The sequence below is a fragment of the Chrysemys picta genome, chromosome 1 (assembly GCF_011386835.1).
Source record: "Chrysemys picta bellii isolate R12L10 chromosome 1, ASM1138683v2, whole genome shotgun sequence".
NCBI classification, from domain to species: domain Eukaryota; kingdom Metazoa; phylum Chordata; order Testudines; family Emydidae; genus Chrysemys; species Chrysemys picta.
The window spans coordinates 154,716,264-154,743,168 of NC_088791.1; the positions used below are offsets into that span (position 1 = coordinate 154,716,264).

At 46.9% G+C, this 26,905-nt stretch overlaps 1 protein-coding gene across 1 annotated transcript in view; it reads right to left on the minus strand.

Annotated features, from left to right (window-relative positions):
• LOC135976669 (cell surface glycoprotein CD200 receptor 1-B-like) overlaps positions 1 to 19,958 on the minus strand; it is a 35,920-nt gene extending 15,962 nt beyond the window's left edge. The window contains exons 1-2 of the mRNA XM_065573620.1: positions 19,870 to 19,958; positions 18,513 to 18,591 (exon numbers count right to left, since the gene is read on the minus strand). Coding sequence (XP_065429692.1) covers positions 18,513 to 18,591; positions 19,870 to 19,956 — 166 coding nt within the window. The 5' untranslated portion in view covers positions 19,957 to 19,958. The remainder of the gene's footprint in view (positions 1 to 18,512; positions 18,592 to 19,869) is intronic.
• Positions 19,959 to 26,905: the final 6,947 nt, after the last annotated feature.

A 26,905-nucleotide genomic window follows, 5' to 3' on the forward strand; every position in this document is an offset into this window, starting at 1 on the left:
AGGTGATTGGTGCACATGATGCAATATGTGGGTTTAACATAATTATATGTTGCTTTGCAGGGGTCTTTTTGCTTTCAGTTAATAGAATAAAGATTGCTTTCAAACCAACACAATTCTTTTATTAAAAGACAACAACGGGAAGAGAGAATCAAACAAAAAACCCAGCAGCAGTGAGGGGGATGGGGGAAGGGAAGGTCCCAGGAAGAGGAGGGGTCCCTGGACGGCTGAAGATTTGTGTATGTCCAAGATCATATCCAACCTTCTCCTTTGGAGTACAATGCACTGGGTACTGTATTTCAGCAGGGCCAAACTGCAGAGGGATGGGTGTTGAGTGCAGTGGGTAGTGGGAGTCCGCACTGCTGGACTGTGAAGGGGGAGGAGTGGAATGCTGCGAGTATAAACTGGAGCCAGGAGGTTGATAAGAGTGTGTTGGCAGTGTCTGGGGGGGGCATGGGAAAGAGTTTTGCGACAGCGGCTGAAGAAGAGGCTGGGTGTGGAGCTGCTCGGTTTGAAGCGCTAGTATCGCCTAGAGTTTGTCTGCTTGGTGCTCCATAACTAAGCCTCTCCGTGGCTTCATTCTGGTGTGCCGTGTTCTCCTTTCGGTCCCTCTTCTTGCTGTCCCACCACTCCTTCAATTCCTGTTTCTCTGATGCATCATAACATCACGCAGAAAGTCCTCCTTAGTTCTTCTTGGCCACTTTCTAACTCTGTGCAGCCATCCAGCCGCCGATAACAAAGAGGGAGGCTGGGCTCCCAAGGTCCTATCTGTGAAATTTAAACGCAACATTTTACAGAAGCAGTATTGTTTGCAACACACACAACACTGATTCAGTGTTTTAAAACACAGCCAGTACTCGCACACCTGTCACTAACTGGCTGACCACAGGCAAACATGTGAGCCACAAGACACCCAAATGGTGAATAGCCGCAGGGGCAGAGTAAATCACTCTTGCCGGACCCTGCTGTACACTGGGCACGTGGCTCTTGGGAAGAGCCAGCACTGTACGGAGGGCCTGATAATCAGGGCCGGCTCTGGCTTTTTTGCCGCCCTAGGCAAGCACATGCTTGGTGGGCTGGTGCCTGGAGCCGCCCTGCTGATAATAATTCCTGTCCCCACACTTTCCACAGGATGTGATCATTATGGAAGATATCTTGCTGCTGAGGGTGAGCAGGGAATCAAGGGAGGGTCTTCTCCAAGACTGCGGCTTCCGCCCTGGCCCCTGTATGGCTCGCCTGTGTGCATCAATGCTCCCCCCATCCCACTCCCATGAAGGCACAGTGGAATGGGAAAGTTACCGTTACTGAACTGCATCCAGCTCTCTGTAGAACCGGCAGCTCGTGAGCACAGCACCAGAGCGGCGGTTTGCCTCCCGTGCCTTGTGGTAGGCGTTCCGCAGCTCCTTCACTTTGACCCTGCACTGCAGTGTGTCTTGGTCATGGCTCCTTTCTGTCATGCATTGTGAAATTCGTCCATAGGTAAGGTAGGGCTAGTGGGTGGGGGTTCCCCAGGGAGGGGAGACCCTAGTACTGAGGGGTGTACTGCCGGGGGCAGCACCCCAGATACAAGGGCACCAGGGTTCAGGAGGGACACAGGGGCCAGAGGACAGGTGGATCACCGGCCTGCAGGGGGTGCTCCAGGATGCTGGAAGAGCTAATTCCGGAGACGACCAGCAGGAGGCACCACAGGGGTGAGTCCGCTCCTCTACAGTCCCCAAATTTTTACCTCACACCCTTTATCTTTCATCTGCTGATCAAAGAGAAGTGAAAAAGGCTTATTAATTTAGGGACCCTATAAAAAGCAGATGATGGATCCCCTCACCCCCCCACTTCCCCAGATAGAGGTACTTTGCCTCTCACTGGTACCGTGCGGTGAGTGGAAAAGCAATGATGAGAGGCGCACTCTCACATGACAGCAGTGCACAAAGTGGGCTGAAATAAGTGGGGCTGCTGTCAGAATCTGGGAGCAGTCACTTTGGTAAAACAGTGCTTAACAGGCACCTCTCAGGGGCCTAGCTTGATTCTTAATGTATTAATTTTTTTCCAGTCTGCGACCCCTTGTAACATTCCCCCACCACCCAAAACACCCTTACGCACTGGATAACTGGGACATACCACAGGCACCGTCAGGGAAAAGATGTGGGGGGAGTGGGGTTGCAGACATTCCTGCTGAGCCCCACTTTTGAGGAACAACTTTTCAATTGCATTTCATCCTGTAAAGGTCAGGTGAGGGTGGAGGGAGATTATTTACAGATGGGGTTAATCAGGAGAGAAACACCCCTCATGTGCAGGTGTGTAGGGCTAGCAGGGTTAACCCAAGCAGAAAGGAGGATTTCAGCGTGAAACTTGTACTCTTTTCCCTTAAAACCCCTTGCTTTATTTGGCTGTGTGACTCTTACACTTTTTGTTTTCTCTGCAATCACCTTTGAACCTTGAAGGGCTCTGCAGCATAAAGAGAAGGGTGGTCATTTTGTGTTCAGTTCAGAGCACAAAGTCCCCACAAAGGAAGGCACTGAGTTCTCTCATCCTGGACACTTTACTGTTCTCCTCCAATAAGTAATTCAGGCCAGAAGTATCTGCTTGCACCTTGTGCATGGAGAAACATAACACATCAGGCTCCTGACTCTCTGCGGCTCTGCTGCTTGTGCTGGTGTTTGCACCAATACAAAGTGGGTGTAAAAATGTTACTATTCTGTTTGTGGGAGCGTTTCACACCTGCTTTGTTTTAGCATAAATGACAGCACAGACTACAGAGTGACAGAAAAACAGGCCCTAGAGCCTTTTACATTGCCCATTAGGACAGAGACCTGAGGGGCATATTATGAAAGTAACGTGAGCTGCATAGTCTGTTAAAAATGTAGCTGGAAATATGGTAAGAGGAGAGAAGCAGGCAGCCCTAGAGCAGAAGGAGGTCAGTGGTGCAAAGCAAAGTGAGGGGGAGGGATTTGGAGAGAGAAGGCAAGGAAGGATGCATGGTGTGTAAGAAGAGGGAAGTCATTCCAGTCATAGGAGGAATGTTAAAAAGGCATGAACATAAGTAGGTGGAGGATACAAACAGCAACAAGGTGACAAGAGTGAACAGAGGGCCAGGGCATTTTTTATGCCAGTTCTCTTGCTTGGGATTTGAATGTTGTACTCCCAATAGGCCCAAGTAACACTGCTGAATGACCATCTAAAGCAGTGGTTCTCAACCAGGGGCACACATACTGCTGTAGGTATACAGATGTCTTCAGGGGGTACATCAATTCATCTAGATATTTGCCTAGTTTTACAACAGGCTACGTAAAAAGCTCTAGTGAAGTCCGTAGAAACTCAAATTTCATACAGACAATGACTTGTTTATACTGCTCTACATACTTACTATACACTGAAATGTAAGTACAGTATTTATATTCCAGTTGATTTATTTTATAAAATGAGGAAGTAAGCAAATTTTTATTTGGTAAAAATGAGGAAGTAAGCAATTTTTCAGTAATAGTGTGCTATGACACTTTTGCATTTTTGTGTCTTATTTTGTAAGCAAGTAGTTTTTCAGTGAGGTGAAACTTGGGGGTACACAAGACAAATCAGACTCCTGAAAGGGGTACAGGAGTGTGGAAAAGTTGAGAGCCACTGATCTAAAGAGCTCTGTAGAGCAGGTTTCTGAGAGGCTTTTGTGTGTATGATCCCAAACGGCTAATCAATATTCCTCTAAAACCAATAATAATTATTTTATGGTGATCTATAGATTTCACAGAACTTTACCAAAGGGGAAAACATCATTAATCCTGTGGTAACGCGGATTCGGCGGCATGCTTACGGGAGGTCCGCCAGTCCCGTGCATTTAGCATACCCGCCGAATTGCTGCCGAAACCGCGGGACTGGAGGACCTCCTGCAGGCATGCCGCCGAAGGCAGCCTGACTGCTGCCCTCACGGCTGCCCCCGGCGGCTTGCCACCCCAGGCACGTGCTTGCTGCGCTGGTGCCTGGAGCCGCCCTTAATCCTAGAGGTGTTGTGAGGATAAATACTTTACAGATTGTTGAAGCACTTAGATACTAGGGGAATGAGGCTATATAAGTACCTTATCTAGAAAGCTAGATACATAGCTTTCCGGTGACAGTAACCCTAAGGAAATCCTACATGCTAACAGGATGTGGGTGGATTACGCTGTGATATTCTGGCGGACAGGTTCACCAAGTGACAAAGAATAAGGGCCTGTGGTCAAAGGTCTGCTGTCTCACAGGTCAAAGCACACATGGTGGAGGAAAGTTTGAAACTTACCGATCTCTGTTCCTTTTTGGAAGGGGATTTTTTTACAAAAAGCTTTTCTCATTACTTATTCATGTTGTCCTAATATTGTTACCATATTACCTTGAAAAAAATCATGAAAAGAACATTATTAAGGTTGCAAAATTAAGCACTCAAAAGTTAGGAAATGCCAGATTTACAGTTGTGCAGACTGCCTTCGGCCCCCTTGCGTGTATGCAGTAGGGTTGCCACCTCTGAGGTACAAAAACCCCCAGGACATCCAGGACACTTTTGAACCCATAAAACTGGCCTGCTAGCAGCATGAACTGAGCCCACTTCCAGATTTCCTGGGGCAGCTACCTCAAAAAATGGACAATCCTGGGAAATCCTGGACATGTGGCAACGCTAGTATGTAAAATGATGCTGTCTTTATTGACAGGATCACATACTGTTTTTTTCCCACAGGACGCCTCCTTTATGAAGTGCTCAGGAAAAATGGCACTTCTGAAATGGGTAGCTATTCAGTATTCCTTTTTACCCTCCTCAGTCAATGTGGGCACCCACAAATTATTTACTGCTCACAATCTAAACCCTGCATTGACTTCACTGAATTCTCTCCTGGGCTTTCTGTGCTGCACCCACTGTAGTATCTTAGTGCTTTACAACCACTAATAAATTCATTTTCACAACACTTGTGTGAGGTGAGGTGGTGTAAATTGTCCACATTTTATAGGCTAGAAATGAGGCACGGAGAGACAAAGGAAAAGAAGTGTCCACTAATTTTGGGTGGCCAACTTGAGACCCTGGGGCCTGATTTTTCAGTCCTTCACATTATTTAGCACTTTATATGTTCAGAGCAGCACTTCTGTGAATCAGACCCCAGGTTAAGCACAACTTCCCCCTATTCCTTGTCTCCTGCATTCTAGTCAGATGTTTCTTCCTTCTCTTCTTCCATACCTAGTGCTACTAGGTTTGGGCGGAGGGAGTGCATTGGAAGTACACACAGGAGCAAGTGCAAGGAAAGTCCTGCTCATCCGGACAGTCCCTGGATGGAGCAGGCTCAGTCACTTTGTGGGAGGTGCATGCGAGACCGGTTGGCAGGCAGGAGCTGTGAGGGGATGTGGAGCATGTCCAGTGCAGATGGAGAGAATTTAGCTGCCAAACTCTCACAAACCTCTACAGAGCATGTGCAAACAGAGGTTTTTCAGAGACTTATAATTCAGCCAAATTTTGGCAGATTTTCAAAGGGACAGTAAATGATGCATTTTTAACATTGCCAAATTTCAAGTTCCTGCTTCAAAGCATGAAGGTGCTAGAGATACTCAACAAAATGGTTGTGAGATTTTGTTAACATTGGCAAAACAAGGCATTGTCCCCTCATCTTGTCCTTGGAAATGGCTGTTTTGGCTGAAATTTCCCAAAAGAAATTCAGCCTGAGGCAGACACCTGGAATGGAAAATTTCAGCCCAAAGAGTTAAGTTTGGCAAAGTTCTAAACAACTGGGAAGTATAATGGGAAGAGTCAGACAGCCTTAACTGCAGATGGCACTCCCAGCTCGGCCTACAATAGAAATCATGAGCCAGATTTATCCTTGCATGGCTGCAATTACTGTGTGGCAGAAGAAATCTTCACCTTTCACTTGACTGATCTTGAGCTTCTTTCAAAGACCCTAGTTAGTGCTCTCTCCTGCGCTCCCTCTAGATACCCAACCAATCGGGAAGAAAAGGAAGTCACAATTAGGAGACCAATGGAACGAGGGGACAAGAAATAAAATAAGGTTGCTGGTTCAAATCCAAAGGTGGCTGGCACAGAAGGGAAGTTACTACCAAAAGACAACTGTGAAAACATGAGATGGCCATCAGTTCCTAGTGGATATGTGTCCACATCATAAACCCTATTACATTTGACAATGACTGGCCCACTCAGCAGAGACAAAAATCCGAGTAAGATCATAAGAACGGTCATACTGGGTCAGACCAAAGGTCCATCTAGATCAGTATCCTGTCTTCCAACAGTGGCCAATGCCAGGTGCCCCAGAGGGAATGAACAGAACAGGTCAATTATTGAGTGATCCATTCCTTGTCGCCCATTTCCAGCTTCTGGCAAACAGAGGCTAGGTACACCATCCCTGCCCATCCTGGCTAAAACCATTGATGGACCTATCCTCCTTGAACGTATGTAGTTCTTTTTTCAACCCTGTTATAGTTGTGACCTTCACAACATCCTCTGTCAAGGAGTTCCACAGGCTAACTGTGCATTGTGTTGTGTTTTGTTTGTTTTAAACCTGCTGCCTATTAAACTTCCTTTTGTTTGAATGAGTCTTGAAAGGTGAACTCCCCCTTTAACCTTGGAAATGATCCCTCCCAGGCACTCGTACTGGTGGGTGAGGGGTGTGTGTGTCAATGTTGCACTGTAGCTGCTGTTTGTTCTGTACCTGTTCTTTGAATAAATAGAGGATTTCACTCTTGCTGTCAATCCAATACCTCTTATGTGCAGTAAATTCATTTAAACTGTGAATTAAGTCATCCAGGTGATTAAAAATATAAATGAGGGCAGCCTGGTTTTCTGAGCCTGGATTCACAATGGCTTTGCAAAAGGCAGCTATGTTACCATAAAGAATTAGCAGTCACCTTCTGTTTGTATTTTAAAATATTTATTCTTAACTCTGAGTGAAAGAGAAACCCTGTTTTTCTTCTACAGTTCATTTATACCACAGGTCTGCTCTATAGGACTCAGATCATTCTGAAACCACACCGCACATAAGAATGGCCATACTGGGTCAGATCAATGGCCCATCTACCGCAGTATCCTGTCTTGTGACAGTAAGTAGTGCCAGATGCTTCAGAGGGAATGAACAGAACAGGTCAATAGAACAGGAGTGATCTGTTCCCTGTTGTCCAGTCCCAACTTCTGGCAGTCAGAGTCCTAGGGACACCCAGAGCATGGGGTCGTGTCTCTGACCATCTTGGCTAATAGCCATCAATGCACCTATCGCACATGAACTTATCTAATTCTTTTTTAACCCAGTTGTACTTTTGACCTTCACAGCATCTCTGACAATGAGTTCCACAGGTTGACTGTGTGTTGTGTGAAGAAATACTTCCTTGTGTTTGTTTTAAGCCTGCTGCCTATTAATCTCATTGGATGACTCCTGGTTCTTGTATTATGAGAGGTGGCAAATATCACTTCCCAATTCACTTTCTCCACATCATTCATCATTTTATAGACCTCTATCGTATTCCCCCTTAGTTTTCTTTTTTCTAAAATGAACAGTCCCAGTCTTTTTACTCTCTCCTCATATGGAAGCTGTTCCATACCCCAGTCGTTTTTGTTGCCTTTCTCTGTGCCTTTTCCAATTCTAATATCTCATTTTTGAGATGAGGGAACTAAAACTGCACACAGTATTCAAGGTGTGGGCATACCATGGATTTATACAGTGGCATTATGATTTATTCTGTTTGATTATCTATCCCTTTCCTAATGGTTCCTAACATTCTGTTAGCTTTTTTTCACTGCCGTTGCATGTGGACCAGATGTTTTCAGAGAACTATCCACGATGACTAAGATCTTTCTAAGTAGTAACAACTAATTTAGACCCCATCATTTTGTATGTCTAGTTGGGATTATGTTTTCCAATATGCATTACTTTGCACTTACCAACATTGAATTTCATCTGCCATTTTTGTTATTCTCAACCACTTTTGTGAAATCCCTTTGTAATTCTTCACAGTCAGCTTTGAACTTAACTATCTTGAGTAATTTTCTATCCTTTGCAAATTCCACCCCACTATTTACCCCCGTTTCCAGATAATTTTATGAGCATGTTAAACTGCACAGGTCCCAGTACAGATCTGTGGGTAACCCCACTATATATCTCGCTCCATTGTGAAAACTGACCATTTATTCTGTGTCAGAGTTCCAAACTTGTCCCCGTGGGTCCCACGCTTCTAGGCGGTATATGCTAGCCTCAATGGCTCTCTGTGACCCTCCACGTAGCCCTTCTCTCTCTAGGGCCAGGGTTACAGTCTACTGAGCCCTTTTCATCATAAGCCAGCAAGGAGGTTGGTGAGAGAACTCCCACAGTCTCTGTTGTCCCTAGGGGCTTGTTTCAGAACAGTTTAGCCTCCTGTCCTGACAGGGGCCTGACTTCCCCTCCTAGGAGGAGTTCCTGTAGTGGTGGGTTGGGGGAACCCAGGCCCGCCCTCTACTCCAGGTTCCAGCCCAGAGACCCTAATGGTAGCAGCTGTTGGCAGCCAACCTTTCACTGCCAGAGTTGCTACATTTCCCTGGGCCACTTCCCCACAGCTCTCCTGCTTCTCCCTTCTTCACCCTTACCTTAGGTCTCCCTTATCAATGACTTGAGGGTGTCTTCATTAACCAACCCTTCAGCCACACTTCCTCTCCTCTAGCTCCCCAGCTCTCCTCTGCCTAACTGGAGTGAGTCCTTTTATAGTATCAGAGGGGCCTTAATTAGAGTCAGATGGTCACATTAGCTTAATGGCCTCACCTGACTCTTTGCAGGTTAATTGGAGTCAGGTGTTCTCATTAGCCTGGAGCAGCCCCTGCTCTGGTCAGTCAGGGAACAGAAAACTGTCAATCCAGTGGCCAGTATATCTGCCTTCTGCTGTACCCCGTCTACGGCGTGAAAGAAACCCTGGCGCATGTTTATCTGGAGTGCGCCAGGTTGCAGCCCCTCTTCCGTCTCCTCTTAGATATATTATTACGTTTTTGGTTGCACTTTTCCCCTCACCTGTTCATCTACGCACTCCCCATCCGAGGCCCCACAACGTCGTGGGACCTCCTTGTCAACCTACTCCTAGCCCTGGCCAAACTGGCCATGTACAAAACCAGGGAGAGGAGGTTGGCCGACGGGAGTTCCTGCAACTGTGGGGCCTATTTCTACTCCTCAGTCCATTCACGCATCCGGGCAGAGTTCCTCTGGGCGGTGTCCGCTAGCTCCCTTGATGCCTTCGAGGAGCAGTGGCCGCTGCTGGGGTTCTCTGCTCGGTGTCCCCGTTAGGTTCCCTTCGTTTAGCCCTTTGACCTCACTCCTGTCCCTGTTATTTCATTAGTTGTCCCCCGGAATTACTTGGTTATCCAGGTCCTGTGGATCCTCCCCTTAGGGTGGGGGGAGGTCCTTTGGCAGTGGGCTTCGCCTGCCCACTTCCTGGCTACCAGTAAGGCTACTCTGCTGTATCCAAGTGGCCTGGGTCTATCACAATTCCTAACCTTTGTTTCCTTTCTTTGTTACTGGTCCATGAGAGAACCTTCCCTCTTTTCCCATCACTGATTATTTTGCTTAAGAGCCTTTGGCATGGAACCTTGTCAAAGGCTTTCTGAAAGTCCAAATAGGCTATATTGGCTGGATCACCCTTTTCCATGCTTGCTGATCCCTTCAAAGAATTCTAGTAGATTGGTGAGGCATGATTTCCATTTACAAAAGCCGTGTTGACTCTTCCCCAACAAACCGTATTCATCTATATGTCTGAGAATTCTGGTCTTTACTGTAGCTTCAACCAATTTGCATGGTACTGAAGTTAAGTTACTGGCCTGTAATTGCCAGGATTGTCTCTGGAGCCATTTGTAAAAATCAGCGTTACATTAGCTATCCACCAGTCATTTGGTACAGAGGCTGATTTAAGTGATACGTTACACACCACAGTTAGTAGTGCAGCAATTCCATATTTGAAATTTCATGCACACAGGAGGGTCACAGCTAGCAGTCTTGAGCTACATGACCTTCATCAAGATCTGTCATGGTGCCAAAGGCAACAGGGTGTTGGAGGGACAGGATGATTCAGGAGAGCAGTCATGGGACATGCAACCAGGGAGCCCTTGGTGCCAATCGGCACCGGGCATAAGGGGTGCATAGAGGTTTATAGGGTCTGATGTTTACATAATGGTGTCAAGGATGGCATATGGTGTCTACCAACAGCCACTAATACACTGGTCATCCTAATCATTGCAAAATGTATGGCTGGATGATATTTAGGGAGTTATTTATCTATATTTAGAACAATGTTCTTAAGGCATGCGAGTTAAGACGGGTCACCTATGTTCCCTCTAATTTTTCCCATCCATGTGCGGAATAAATTTTGTTATGTGCACCAAGGTATGTGTGGATGTGCGCCGCCAGTAGAAACAAAAACCCTATGTATATTTTTAAAAAGGTACCATAGGGATAATTACTCCAGCCAGGACAGATTAGGCATTTTAGAACTCACTACTCAAAGAATTAAATTTAAGTGTAAGAGAAATAAAAATTATTAAATGCATAGACCAGTCAAAACACTAAAATTACACACTTTAAAAGAATAAAATTACAGAGAATATATGTGCATTGCAGGAAGTACCAAGAAGTAACAACAACAACAATAATGCAAGTATGTATTGGGTAGTGAGTGTGAAAGAGACAGAGACTGTGTGTGTGTGAGAAACAGAGACAGTGTGTGTGCTGGCTGTTGGGGAAGCTGTGCGTTGTCTCCTTAAGACACTCACTGAATGCTCTCCTGCTCTGTCCTGAGACCTGTTGTCTCCCCTCCCCCACTCTGCGGAAATGCGGGGAATCTGGTCCCCCAACTCCACTCGCCACACAAACACTCCTTGTAAGGCCTACGCTGGCCCTGCTCTTTCTCTACAGCAGGTTTCTCAAACTCAAATCACCACGAGGGCTACATGAGGACTAGAACATTGGCCCAAGAGCCGCATCACTGAAACCTTTTCATACAATGATACAAAAGTATAGTCAAAAATGAAAAAAAAATGAAGAGTAATATAGGATGCTATTAAAAGTCAATGTATTAACTTTTTAAAAATTGTAATGCGAAGAAGGGTTTTAATAAAATATAAACACCTGTAACTACTGTATTCCTTATGTGGTCAGTAACACTGATGATGATCTACACTAACAGTCTATCAACACAGCTGTAATGGCAGGAACTTTTAAAGATAACTATTCATACAAAATACGTTGCCACTTTTAACAAACATTCTTCCCAACTACTCACAGCAAAGAATCATACATGCTGAACTTCGTACCTCAGACTGCTCATCTAGTCCAGGAGGCCCCGTCCCGCCTCTTGCCACCCCTTCCCCGCCCCCATTCCAACCCCTTTCCAAAGTCCCACAGCTGTTTGGCGGCGGGAAGTACTGGGAGGTAGACGGAGGAGCAGGGCCACGGCGCACTTGGGTGGCGGGAGGGGAGCTTGGCTGCTGGTGGAGTCGGCGCCTATGGCGGGCCTCAGGAAATAACTCAGCCTGTGGGCCATGTGTTTGAGGATCTTGGCCTCCAGTCTTGTCAGCCTTGTACTTTTCTGAGCTAGGTTCTTTATAGAATGGGAAGATAGAGCAAATGCAATGGACTATAGAGAAAATAGTGTTGCCAAACCAAAGCACTCAAAAATCATGAGTCAGCCCCCCAAAATTATGAGATTTACGTTCAAAATCATGAGATATTAAAAATAATTCATGTAGGGTTCTTTTTATTTGTTTTCTGGTCTTTGAGTCTTTAGGATTCACGTTTTCAACCTTTTCTCTGAAACAGCCATGAGAGCAAGAAACTTACTTTTTTTAGATTAAAGCTGAGATCTCACACAATCACATGATTCCAGGAGTTGGGGCTTTAAGAAAAACTACAAATAGCTTGAGATTCAGAGTTGGCAACACTGAGATCACAGCATAGGCTAGGAGTCACAGAAAGGCCAAAGACAAGATGGTACAAATAGCTCAGTGGTTTGAGCATTAGCCTGCTAAACCCAGAGTTGTGAGTTCAATCCTTGAAGGAGCCATTTAGGGGTCTGGAGCAAAAATCTGTCTGGGGATTAGTCCTGCTTTGAGCAGGGGGTTGGACTAGATGACCTCCTGAGGTCTCTTCCAACCTGGATATTAATATGAAATTCTGGTATTTATGTCAGTTTGGCTGTTTTCTTGCACCAGTCAGAATTTATGATCAAAATATTGATGATCAGAGTAGTAACATTAAAGATATAAAACATTAAAAGTGCTATGTAGATAGGATCAAATTGAAGTAAGGAAGTCTATTATCCCCATGTCACAGCGTTACTGTCCCTGTTCCCCAGCTGGACCAGACTAAGAGGGTGGGGGTGGTCCTTGGAGCTATTAAAAGTGAGAATGGGAAATCTCTCAAGAGAAAACTCTCTGATAGCTGGTACTGGAACATGCCTAGAGAAGAGAGGGTTGGGCAGGAATCCAGGGCTTGGGGAAGAGAACTGTGAGAAGGCTTGAGTCACAGACTGGGGATGAAACCAGGGCCAGCTCCAGGCACCAGCTGATCAAGCATGTGCTTGGGGCGGCACCTTAGAAGGGGCAGCCAATGTTGAGGTAGCGAGGGGCGCTCGCGGTGTTTTGTTGTTGTTTTTTTTTTTGTTCGGCGGCAGGGCCGGCTCCAGGCACCAGCTTGCCAAGCAGGTGCTTGGGGCGGCCACTCCGGAGAGGGGCGGCACGTCCAGCTATTCGGTGGCAATTTGGCGGACAGTCCCTCACTTGCGCTTGGAGCGAAGGACCTCCCGCCGAACTGCCACAGCAGATCACGATCGCGGCTTTTTTTTTTTTTTTTTTTTTTGGCGCCGCCTGGAGCCGGCCCTGTTCAGCGGGGTGGCGCTCGAGGGTTTTTTTTTTGTTTTTTGTTTTTGTTTCAGCTGGGCAGTGCGGGGGGTGTTTCGTCAGTGCGGTGAGGCGAGGTGTGGTGCTGGGGGGGAGGCGGGGCTTCGGCGGCGCGGTCCGGTGCTTCGGGGCTTTGGGCAGCGCGGCACTGGGCGGGGGGGTTACGGCAGGGCGGCGCTCTTCTTTTTTGCCTGGGGCGGCAAAAAAGTTAGAACCAGCCCTGGATGAAACTCCAAGTGACTGGGTGCAAATGTGGTGGGAAGATGTGGCAGTAAGGAGGCTCTGCATCCTCTCCTATGGAGCAGATCCAGGATGGAGAAAGAGAACAAGCTGCTGAAGCCTGGAAGTAGCTTTCACAGTGGGCCCTAGGGAAGGGAGCAAGAATGTGAGGGAAAGAAACCCCAGGGATCACTGACCTGCTAAGAGATCAGGGGATAAAAGGGAATCTGGATGGAGGAAGGAATTCTCAAACCAGTGGGACTGAGAGTGAGCGGTGGGAGTGCTTGTTTGGTACCACTCTGGTGAGAGTCTGAGGAAAAAGTAAACCCCGATGTGGGGAGGATTTGGAGGGGGGGCTTCACTATTTAAGTATTGATGGTGGTGAAGGACATTGTTACAGACAGTGAAGCCTCAGAAGGGATGGGACAAAAGAGGAGGCCTACCTGGTGGGCTGGGTATTCCTACAACCTGGGAACGATGCTGCTGCAAGAGGGTGTTTGAGAAGTGAGGATTGTTACGCCCTGATTTATAAATGGGGACACTGAAACTCAGGGCTTGTCTACACTGCGACGTTATCGACAAAACTTTTGTCTTTCACGGGTACAAGTGGCAGCTTGAACGTGGCTTTGTCGGCTGGAGTGCTCTCTTGCCAACAAAGCTAACACTGCTCACGGTGCTGGAAGTATTTTGTCGGCAAAAGTGCCGACAAAATACCAACAAAGAGCGTTTACACATGCTGAATTTTAGTGACAAGGCTGTGTTGACACAACCTTGTCGCTAAAAGCCGCGTAGTGTAGACAAGCCCTCAGAGGTTGAGACTGGCCCAAAGCTACAAAAGGAGTTGGTGAGAGAGCTGGAATTCTTGCTTCCCAGTCCTTTGTTCCACCCATGAGCCCTTGCTTACAGCTGCTGTCTGGGATGACTATGTTGAAATTCTTGCCTAGTATGAAACGCTGCTAAAATCCTGGAAATACCCTGATCTGCATTTTGCTGAGGCAAGAGGATGATGTTCAGCAGAACATTCGAACATCTCATCTATTTTTGGATTGCTTTTCTGAACCCAGGGTCCCTTGACTATGGTTTGATGTTTGTCAGTTAAGCCCTGCAAATAGCAACTGAATTAATGTTCAGAAAGACTATAAATACCGATGGTGGTTTTGTAACAAAATCTTCATCCCCATCTTTATTGTGTGCATCAGCAACTGCAGTTTCTCTTCTCAAAAAGGCGCTTTACAGACAAACCATCTCAGTAAGGTGGCTGTCCTCCCCCCGCCTTCCCCACTGCATGAAACTTCAGCTTAAATTGTCTGTGGTTAGGAGCTTGCTTTTAACAGACTTTTCACAGACAGAATTTGTACATCTGTATTAGGAGATGGGCCCTGAGCTGCAAAGGTCAGATCCCAGGATGAACCTTCCCAAGGTGGCAGCAGCCAGAGACTCAGCTTTGGTTCGACCATCTAAATTGATAGAGTTACTCCGCAAAAAATGACACAGGCAGCTAGCAAGGAATAATGTTGATAACAAAACAGCCAAGTAAGGCAGAAAGGGCAACAGAAACACGCAGTGCCTCCCCTGGTTCAGTACAGACCTACTACCCTGGGAGTGCAGGACAAACCTTCCCATAGACCTGTTTCCCAGACAGGTATCAGAGGGGTAGCCGTGTTAGTCTGGATCTGTAAAAAGCAACAGATAGTCCTGTGGCACCTTTGAGACTAACAGATGTATTGGAGCATAAGCTTTCGTGGGTGAATACCCACTTCGTCACCCCTCTCCTTTTACTGCTGTTGTGTGAGAATTCTAACTATGAGCTCCAACTCTATGTCCTGATTATCTTATACAGAAAGGAACTGGAGCCCCTAGTAATTGCTGGAATTCACAAGTGAACTGATATTGTTATTTTTATCTACTTCCCGGGTGTTTCAGGGTTGTATGAGGCATCACAATGGTTTCTAACTCCATTTTTTCCCATCATTCCAGATGAACAAGTTTCACAGGCTCAGCATGAGATCAGCTCAGCCACTTATTTATGAATCACTGGGGGTCCAGGAAGCAGAGAGGATCTGTTCACAGAACCACACAGGGACTAGGAATTCAGAGTCACAGAATTTAAGGCAAGAAGGGGTCGCCAGATCATTTCATCTGACATCCTGCATGTCACAGGCCACTCTCACCATGCAGCCCCTGCACACTAGCCCAGCAACGAAAATTAAACCAAGGTATTACAGCCCACCGGAGACTAAAGTGTAACCCTTCTGTCCCTCTGAGTTGGCAGCAACAAGGGCCCGGTTCAGTATCTAGGGGTTCCGTTTCAATAACGCAATGCAAAACCGGCTCAAGCCCCCATCCAGTGACCTGGGACAATTACATACCACCCCCCGGGTGCCTCTAGGAGGCAATACTTCCCCTCTCGCAAGCACGGAGTCTGAGTGTAGCAAAAGCCTTTTAATAAAGGAGGGAAACAAATGCAGCATTATGTTGGGGAAACACCACAAACAGGATTCATAACGCAAACCATGAGCAAAAGACCAACTTCCAAGTAAGTTTGGCAGTGTCCTTTTCCCCTCAGGGTCTTAAGTCCAATCACTCCAAAGTCTCTGTCCCTGGTCAGTGCTGCCCCCGAGTTCAAAAGTTTATCTGCAGAGTTTTACCGCCCCCCCCCCAGCCTGGGCAGAAATGGGGGGGGAAACACAGGGTGTTAAGGGGCACCTTACGTGGTCCGAGGCCGACTGCCCCACCTCTCCGTTGAATCCTGCTGCAGCCTTTACCACGAATGGCTCCGCTCTACCAGCCGTGCCGCTCCACGCCTCTAGCGTCCCCGCAAACTGCTCCGCTCCACTCCCCATTCCATGGGCCACTCTAACCATCCCACAAACTGCTCAGCTCTGCCAGCCACTCCACTCCACCAGCCATCCCATAAACCGCTCCAGCTGCTCCCGCAAACAGCTCCACTGTTCCATGGGCCACTCCAGCCGTTCCACAAACTGCTCAGCTCTGCCAGCTACTTAGCAATATTTCTTCAGGCTCCCCCACTAGTTAACACAGCACTCAGTGATCTCAGCTCAGCAATTTCAGCTTGTAGTAGGGGAGCCCCAGTGCTGGTGCACTATTGGCCCAAAATGAATTCAGCTCAGCAACTTCTAGCTAGACTCCTAATGGAAACAAACTTAGCTCTGTTATTCAACAGTGGAGCAAGGGAAAAATACAATTGGTGTTTTAGGCCCTCAAAAGATACCCATACCATCAGGCACACATACCTATACCCAACCTTTCTCAATTCACTAGGTTTTGTAACCCATGCCCCTTGTCTAGCGAGTGCTACTTAGTTACTGGTGAGTCTCTCTGTCATACAACAGTTCCACTGGCCTTGATTCACAGAATCAGGGTAACAACACTTTATTCTTCCTGCCCCAATAACAGAGAAACTGGGGATCTCACACCAGCCAAAGTAACCACTTTCAGTTGTTGTTGTCCCAGGCTAGGCGGGTGGGTGTGCCTATGCAAACAAGATCAGCCCCTGAAGTTCTTTTCCACCCTCGCCATAATTCACCACCAGATGTCAGGGTAGAGCTCATCCTGACTCTGCTTACAAAAGTATTATGAACCACAGGCAGAGAATTGGAGGGACTGAGGTGCATCAGTGCCTGATGCTAGAAATCAGACACAGGAAATGGCCAGATCCTAAACCCCACCCCTGCATAATTGGCATCATTGCCAGAGGGAGAAACTAGGACTAGGTGAGCAAGGAGACTGGAACTGGGATGAGAAGCCTGAAGAGTGGAGAGTGGGACAGGGTAGGCAAGGAGAATGGGACTGGATCAAGGAGGCAGAGCTGGAGAAGAGACAGGGATGCCAGAATGAAGGTTGTCTGTGCAACCTTAATTTGGCCCCCTTGTGCATACATATTATGAGCAGCCAGGGTGAATGGTAAGGTAATATAATAATATGCAGATATACCCATCTCATAGAGCTGGAAGGGACCTTGAAAGGTCAGCAAGTCCAGTCTGCTGCCTTCACTAGCAGGACCAAGTACAATACTGGCACTAGAAAAGGTTCAGAAAAGGGCAACTAAAATGATTAGGGGTTTGGAATGGGTCCCATATGAGGAGAGATTAAAGAGGCTAGGACTCTTCAGCTTGGAAAAGAGGAGACTAAGGGGGGATATGATAGGGGTATATAAAATCATGAGTGATGTGGAGAAAGTGGATAAGGAAAAGTTATTTACTTATTCCCATAATACAAGAACTAGGGGTCACCAAATGAAATTAATAGGCAGCAGGTTTAAAACAAATAAAAGGAAGTTCTTCTTCACACAGCGCACAGTCAACTTGTGGAACTCCTTACCTGAGGAGGTTGTGAAGTCTAGGACTATAACAGCATTTAAAAGAGAATTGGATAAATTCATGGAGGTTAAGTCCATTAATGGCTATTAGCCAGGATGGGTAAGGAATGGTGTCCCTAGCCTCTGTTTGTCAGAGGAGGGAGATAGATGGCAGGAGAGAGATCACTTGATCATTACCTGTTAGGTTCACTCCCTCTGGGGCACCTGGCATTGGCCACTGTCAGTAGACAGGATACTGGGCTAGATGGGCCTTTGGTCTGAGCCAGTATGGCCATTCTTATATTATGTTCATCCCGGATAGATTTTTACCCCAGATCCCTAAATGGCCCCCTCAAGGATTAAACTCACAACGCTGGGTTTAGCAGGCCAACACTCAAAACACTGAGCTATCCCTAATGCTTACAAGTGAACTTTTTACATCCTTAATAACAATGTGTTGTCAATAGAAACCCATATTAGCAACAACCATTTGAAATAAATACATGTAATAAGACCAGAACTATGCTTGATAGCAAACTCTAGGATCAGGATACTGGATTAGATGGATCTGGGTCTGATCTAGGGTGGCTGTTCCTATGTGTCCCAAGAACAGTTTATAACGGTGATGAAACTGATTTGTAGTTAAATTGCTTTCTGAACAGGTTCAAAGGGTCTCATTTTTCAGCTGACAATGATTTTCAGCATCCTAGATCAGTCACCAGGACTTAATATTAGGGGCCTGTCTCCAAAGTGAATGTGTTGAGGGATCGTATTCCCTGTAGTATGCTGTGAGTGCAAGGACTACACAATCCAAATTTCAGGGGGTAGCCGTGTTAGTCTGTATCTACAAAAACAACAAGGAGCCACCACAATCCAAATTGTGAATCTTTGATTAGGCAGCAGTACAGGCTGTTGCCTTCTTCACAGTTACACCGAGCCGTATTACAAGTTACGTAACAAGACTCCCACAGTCACCTTGTCTGGCTTATTTTGATTTACAGCGACATCCTCATTTAACCGACTATAATCCCCAGAGGAATGGAGTATGCCCTGGTATGCCACAAATTCAGAGAGCCTAGGGTGGGGGTCCTTACCGACCCAGACATAGACAGACACATGTCAACTCACATTCTTTAGAGAACAACCTCTTCCTCTTGCCCTGCCCACCTTCCGGGCCTCCTCCAGCTTCCTCAGTGTCCTCTTCAAACTAGGGTGAGGCAGACACCAGAGACAGAGATCAGACACAGCAGCATAGCAGACAAGCCCAGGTGGTCACACAGCCCGAGCCTCTTCCCTCCCTCTGCCCCCCACACATCTCAACCTCCCCCCCGCAGCAGGGGTGGAGGGAGCTGGTCTCCCTGTGGGGCCCAAAGAAACCCCAGCACCACAATGCAGGGCTGAGCCCAGGCAAAGGGGGATCGTAGCCCTGCCTGTGATGCTCCTGCAGCCCGGACGCAGGGGGCAAAGCGGGTGGGGCTTTTTCAGAAGCTCCTCGGCACAAGCCAGTGCCCCCTGGCTTGCCCGTCTCACCAGGCCTGGCCTATCCACCGCCCCGAGGCTCATAAGCTTGAAGGCCAGACTACAGTGATCTCCGAAGATAGTGAGCATTTGCTGGTCTTGTTCAGAACCAGTGTTCAACTTCAGGATGAACAACTGACAATGCACTTAACATTGGCCTCCAGTTTGTAGTGTGTGGTATCTCTTGCTTAAATAGAAAGTAGGATGCCACAGCCATGTTTGTTCGCATGAACTGTGTGTCTCCAGCATTCTTAACAGCCTCATTAAGTACTTCTAAAATTGGCTTTGAAAGTGGGCTTATAAGGCTTTCTGCATGTTGATGCACTCCAGAGGCCTGGTGTTTTGCAGCCTTTCATGTACAGTAACTCCTCACTTAAAGTCATCCCGGTTAACATTGTTTCGTTGTTTCATTGCTGATCAATTAGGGAACATGCTTGTTTAAAGTTGTGCAATGCTCCCTTCTAATGTCTTGGCAGCCGCCTGCTTTGTCCACTGCTTGCAGGAAGAGGAGCCCATTGGAGCGAGCTGGTGGGGGCTTGTAATCAGGGTGGACTGGCAGCCCCCCTATCAGCTCCCCCAATCAGCTCCCTACTTCCCTAAGTTCCCTGTGCTGCAGCTGCCCAGCAGGCTAGCAATTGCCGGCATTGAGCTGTCCCTCCCCCACTGCCATGTGCTGCTCCTGCCCTCTGCCCTGGAGCTGCTCCCAGAGACTCCTGCTTGCTGTACAGGGGGAGGAGGGAAGTGGGGGGCTAATGTCAGGGTGTCCCCCTCCCCCCTGCTCCTGCACCCAGCTTACCCAGGAGCATAGCTAGGGGGGAACAGGGGGAGTGGCTACTCCCCCACTGAGCACATTCTCCAAAAGTGGAACTTTAGGCACCAACTCCCTGGGTGCTCCGGGGCTGGAGCACCCACGGGGAAAAAACAGCCCAGCTCCCCAGTCCCCGCCCTGCCCCCCCACCCAGCTCACCTCTGCCTCTGCTCTGCCTCCTCCCCTGAGCGCACTGCTGTGTTCTACTTCTCCCCCAGCACTTGTGCCATGAAACAGCTGATTCATGGCAAGCCTGGGAGGGAGGAGGGGGAATGCGGCACGCTGGGGAAGAGGCAGAGCCAGGGCGGGGATTTGGGGAGGAGTCAAATAGGGACAGGGAGAGGGCAGGGCAGGGGTTAGGGTTAGGGTTAGAGATTGTACCCTGGACTTGTAGTAGCCCCACAAGTACCAACCCCCTTGAGCCAAGGGAACGACCTCATTGGCTGTGAGTAAGTGGAACCAGCCACTAAGGGGCACCACACTCCCACAGCCTACCCAATGGTTACACCCATAGATGAGTGAATCGGATTCCCCCCCACTTCACTAAAAATACATCCAGGATCAGCCCCCTCCCCCAAGCCGGCACAGAAGATGGCTTGATCCCCACAGAATCCCTCTCACATATCATGCAGTCCCCCAGCATATCTGGGTTGGTGGGTGCTCCCTGGCACTCCTCGCCACAGGTTCTTTTATGCACAATGTAGGCTCCAGCAATAAAACCCAGACACCTAATCCGAGCTCTCAGGCATCTCTCTTGCCTCTTTGCACTACGCCTTCACCCACTTGGAATTGCTCACTGCCTTCCTGAATGGTAGTTGATATTCTGCCCACGTCACTGGTAATACCTTTGTCTGATGTTTTGAAGACATTTTGCTGCAGTAAATGGAATGTGGGAGGGGTTTTTTTAAGTGGTTTTTTTTTTTTTTTTTTTGTACTGAATGGCGCACTGGAGAGAAGTGATGGATTGATGGCTCTGGTACCTAGAGTCACCTCTGTTGCTGTAGAACAGGAGAGCAGCAGGGCCAGCCAGCCAGCCCCGCACCCCATGATTCCCCAATGATAGGCTTCTGTAGATAAATCTCTGATAATTTTCATATGACTTTACATTGTGCCTCTTCAGATAACCTTGTAGTGGGTCTACCCACGTGTGACCTCTGTTTTCATGAAACTTTGTATCAAAGCCTCATATAGAAACCTTGTACTGATGAGCCTTGGTATATGAAAACTTTGTATCGAAGCCTCATGTAGAAACTTTGCATTGAACCTTGGTACAATGTTATAGCCCCTAAGGATAAAATAAGATAGAAGAAAAATGTCTCTTTGCTAAGAATAGACTAAGATTCTCCCCCCTCCCACATAATCAATTGCCCTGTTGAATGAATGAGGTGTGAATGAGCAAGGCGTGGAAGGCAGCACCTCCAGACAGCTGCAACCCTTGGAGAGGGGATGAAAGCCAGACCCAAGGACAATAAAACTGTCAAGTGGGCTCACTAAAGAAGAGCAGACATACTGAGGGCTTAGAGACAATGGGAGACTTTCCAACAACTGGACTGAGACCCACCAATGCATGTTGTCAAAAGTAACAAAGCTCAGGTCTTGTCTACGGGGCACAGAGACACCCCTCCAGTTCTAAATGCATCTAGTTAAAAGGATGCAGATCCCTAGGTGGATGCTCTTAGGCCAGTTTAAGAGTGGCTCATTGCAGTTTAGCAAAACTGTTCCCAGGCAACTCAAACTAAATTGGGAGAGCCACCCTTAAACTAGAATGAAAGTGTCCACACGTGGCTCTGCACAGCTTTCATATCACACCTTTGGTTAAATGGGTGCTGCTCTCCATGTAGACAAGCAGTCAGTCACTGCTCACATGGGCTGGATTTAGTCAATGACCTAGAGGTGAAAGGCTCTGGTGCTTGGCTGTTCCCCAGTGTCTTGCCCCATCCAGCCCCCTTCATTGACGCTCTTTGTGGACATTTGCTTATTGTTCTAAGCCCGATTCAGTTTCTGTAATGCACCATAGTGGGGAGGGGGGCAGCGGGTGACCTACGGTATAAGGTTTTACCACCCACGCACAGCATGGCACCACCCCTCTGGCTCTCTTCAGTGCAGTCCCATGTACGTGATGATGTATGGTAGCTATGCACCTGTGACACTTGTTACCTTTTGTCTCCCTTGCTTCTGAGTCACCTTGGTCAGAGCAACACCAGCACGTGGGTCAAAAGAAGGAGGGAGGGGAAAAGGGAGCAGTTGTTAATGTGACATGGGTGACTTGAAAGGAATTATACGGTAAACAGTATAAACAAATGCTGGAACCCTTTGGATAATTTCAAATAGTTCAGTCTGTTTGTTTACTTCTTAATATGTGGATTGTTTTCGCTTCTCCTCTAATTATGAATAAAGTGGTGCCTTTTCAACAAATCATTTAACACTTTGCTGACCAAATTCGACGGGCATCAAATTCATAGAGCTGTGGAATTGACCTGGCTGCCGTGTGGACAGTTTTTTAAATAAATCTCATTTTAAAAACAATCGTATATTGTTCATATTTATTTTATTTGTTTCTGATAAAGGATGGATAAGTGCACTAAGAAGAAGAAACTATCCGGGTGGGACAGAAAGAAGATGAAGGAAGATGCAAATCAAGTAAAAGAATTGTCAAAATATGTGAAGTTCGGGGCCTACTTTTCATTCAACACGCCCACGACGTCTTTTGCACCAGAGGTGGAACATTCTGAAGACTTTCATTCTGAACATTACTTTCAGCCCAGGAGCTGGAGACAGTGCCCCGGCCGTTGCGGCTTCACCAGAGGTAAAACCCTCTGAAGACTTGCTAGTACCTACCTTCAACCTAGGAGCTGGTTACAGCATCCGGGCTGCTGCAGCTGCACAGGTAATGGAAGTGGAGTCCTCAGAAGACCTGATTACTTCAGCAGACTATCATGCAGAGGACAAGAATGACACAGTAAGACTCCGTGCTATCGTTGACACACACAGGAAATACCCAACAGAGCCACACTTGTTTTGTGACACACCTGTGACACCTGATCCAGTACGTGCTCTGCTTGAGTTAGACCCTTGTCAGCCAGGATGTAAAGATAATTTTGACAATTTTCCAAAAGATGAAGCTGGACATCATTTCAGTGCAACAAAAACAAGTGAAAAGTGTTTGTACAATCGACCGGCACTGGCTGGTTTACTCACACTATGATTTGTTTTGCTTGTTGGCTTTTTGCAAATCGGTCAGATGCTTGGAGTGATCCAAAAAGTGGTTGCAAGAAATTTGCTAAAGGTACGCACAAAATTGAAAAACATGAAAAAAGTGAAAGTCACAAAAAAGCAGAGAAAGAACTTTTCTTTACCAAATTCCATTTGTTCAACGATAGAACAGTCTTGGCTGGTCTTCTAATGGCGAAAAGGAAAGAGATAGAAAAAATAGGATGATTTTACGACGTATTATGGATGTAGTTCTCTTTTTGGGAATTCAGGGATTGGCATTCTGTGGTCATCGTGAGTATCGAGGTTTAGGTTCCCCAAGTACAAATGAAGGCCATTTTTTGGAACTTATTAAGCTGTTGGCTAAAAATGATACATTACTAGAACAACATTTATTACTGAGTGATCGAAATGCAACATATCTCAGTCCAGACATATAAAATGATCTGATACAGTCCTTATCAGCCGAGCTTCTATCAAAGATAGTAGCTGAAATCAAAGTAGCTAAGTACTTGGCCGTAATTGTTGACTCTACTATTGATATCAGCAGAACTGATCAATTTTCTTTATCCTTCCGATATGTAACAGTAAACGGTGATGCAGTGGAACGATTTATACAATTCAGCGAATTACCTGGAGCAAGTCCTGAAGATTTTTTCAACATTCTTCTTTCAGCAATCAAAAACTTGGGGCTGTCAATAACTATGTGTTACGGTCAGTCTTACAATGGAGCAAGCACCATGTCGGGTGAAATATCAGGGCTCCAAACTAGGATATGAGAAATTGCTCCAAATGCACTCTTTACGCACTGCAGTGCACATAATTTTAATTTAATTCTGATTGATGCATTAAGCTCCAATATTCAAACTTGGTTGTTTTTTGGAACTCTAGAAAGTCTGTATACTTCTTTTTCTGGCAGTTTACCTCATCTTTCAATACTAATAGAAGAACAATGCACTCTTATCGAATCTTTCACATTAACTCTAAAGAAACTTTGTGATATCAGATGGGCATCTAGAAAGTCAGCAGTAGAGGCAGTCTTGCAAAATTTACCAGCACTGGTAATTGCCCTGAAAAGAATTGTGGATGGTGAGATAAAAAACTGTATTCCTAAACAGCTCACTGAGGCAAAGGGTATTCTGGCAACACTTGATACTTACGAATTCTTAGTTCTTCTTATATTCTGGAGTAAAGTGCTAGAGAAGGCTTTCCATTTATCCACATATTTACAGAAAAGTAGTCTAGATCTGGTCAGAGCTTATTTGATTCAGATTTTTGAAAATGGGTAAACAGTGAGGTGGCAAAATCTGCAAATGATACAAAACTATTCAAGACAGTTAAGTCCAAAGCAGACTGCGAAGAGTTACAAAGGGATCTCACAAAACTGGGTGACTGGGCAACAAAATGGCAGATGAAATTCAGTGCTGATAAATGCAAAGTCATGCACATTGGAAAACATACTCCCAACTATACATACAAAATGATGGGGTCTAAATTAGCTGTTAACACTCCATTGAAGGTTCCGTGAAAACATCCACTCAATGTGCAGTGGCAGTCAAAAAAGCAAACAGAATGTTGGGAATCATTAAGAAAGGGATAGATAATAAGACAGAAAATATCATATTGCCTCTATATAAATCCATGGTATGTGCACACCTTGAATACTGTGTGCAGATCTGGTCACCACATCCCAAAAAAACTATATTGGAAATGGAAAAGGTTCAGAGATGCGCAACTAAAATGATTAGGGGTATGAAACAGGAGGAGAGATTTAAATGACTGGGAATTTTCAGCTTAGAAAAGAGACGACTAAGGGGGGATATGTTAGACGTCTATAAAATCTTGAGTGGTGTGAAGAAAGTGAATAAGGAAATGTTACTTAATCCTTCACATAACACAAGAACTAGCAGTCACCCAATGCAATTAATAGGCAGCAGGCTTAAAAAAAACAAAAACAAAAGGAAGTACTTCTTCACACAACATAAAGTCAACCCGTGGCACTCTTTGCCAGGTGATGCTGTGAAGACCAAAACTATAACAGGATTAAAAAAAGAACTAGATAATTCCTGGCGAATTGGTCCATCAGTGGCTATTAGCCAGGATGGGGAGGGATGCAACACCATGCTCTGAGTGTCTCTAGCCTGTTTGCCAGAAGCTTGGAATGAGCAACAGGGGATGGAACACTTGATGATTCTCTGTTCTGTTCATTGCCTCTGAAGCACCTGGCCTTGACCACTGTCAGAAGACAGGATACTAGGCTAGTTGGACCATTGGTCTGACACAGTATGGCCATTTTTATGTAAAAATGAATTATAATATAAAAATGTTTAGTACAGAAACACCCCAAAATAATGACCTCTCAAGATAGCAACGATATGAGATAACAACCTTGGCAAATAATGCATTTAAAAATCTTGGCCTGCTAGGGAACATATTTATATAAGTTTCCATTCCCAGTCACAAATATAGCATTCTGGAGCAAAGTCACTAAAATATAGTCCAACAAACATTATTTAACGTGTCCCTCACTTTTCCCTCCACTGCACCCCACTCACTGGTGTGTCCTTGGTCAATGGAGACTCAGAGTTGCTTTCACATGAGTTCACCTCCCAGGTGGGGGGCAAGAAGGTACTTTGCTCATTCCTCCAGCTGCTCACTGTTCGCTCTGGCCACTGCTGTTTGTTGTGCCACCGTTCACTCCATCGCTCTGTTGCCAATGGCCCTGCGCTGTCACCTTCTGCTGCCACCTGCCACTGTGACCTCTGCGCGTTGGTCTCTTGAGGCTCCACCAGCTCTCAGTGATTTCAGCTGCGCTTTCAGTGGGGGAACCTCCCTGCTAGTGCAGACTGGGCTGTCCCTTCCACAGAAACACTGTCCCACAGCAGGTCTAAGCACTGAGGGAGACTCCGCCACCTGCACACGGAGATCGGGGTTGTGTAGCAGGGGCTCCACGAGGAGGTCCACTCCCTCGGTGGCCACAATGGATCTGGTCACTGAAAAGAGCTTCCAGGTTGGAGGAGGTCCTGGTAGAAGACCTGCAGCTCAGAGAGGTCTCACGGAAGAGTGAGCCAGGGCAGCCCTGGCCAGAAAAACTCCAGAGCTGTCCTCTGGAGCCTGGCCAGGATCCCCGGGGCTAGGCTCAGGGTGTTGAGCTGGTGCCAGAGCATGGAGAGGACTGGCTGGTTCAGCACCAGTGCCCTCCCTCACAGGGAGAGACACCGGAGCAGTCCTGTCCATCTCCGTAGCCGCTCACCCACCCTGGCCTCCAAATCCTGCCAGTTCTCCAGCGGAGAAGGATGCGTGACGGAAAGGTAAACGCCGAGATAGAGCAGTGGACCTGCGCTCCACCGGATGCCCTTTAAATTACCGCTGGAGCTACCATTTGCAGAGGCGGCTGGGAGCTCCAGGGCTCGGGGGAGATTTAAAGGGCCTGGGGCTCCAGCCGCCGCTACTGCAGTGGAGCCCTTTAAATTGCCACTGGAGATGTCAGGATCCTTCAAGGTAAGTGACCCACAGTGCAGCGATGGTAAGGTAAGTCTTCCTGAGGCATGATGAAATGCAACGCCGCGAACCACTGGCCAGGAGGTCCGGACGAAGGGCCTTTACGGGAGGTACGAGATTGTGAGTGCACTGCTGAGCACATGGCCCCTTCCCCTTTTAAGGACCTGCTCCTCATGGCCTGCGACTAGAGATGTCCTGGCCGCGTCTGGTTGGTCACACTCCACCTCGGACAGTGTTCATGCAGTGTCCATGCATTCGGTGTGTGAGCGCTGCCTAATTAGACTCCCAGACACCTTGTCTATCTGGGAGCTCTTCTGATTTTCCAGCTGTTCAAGCAGCCCATACATCCCACAAGCATTCCAGGAGGGAGGGGGAGGGGGAAGCCACTTCACAGCTATTCAAAGAGGGAGAAGAGACAAAAGTGAGGGGAGGTGTAACAGACCTTTTGAACATACAGGTTATACTATGCATACAGATCACTGCT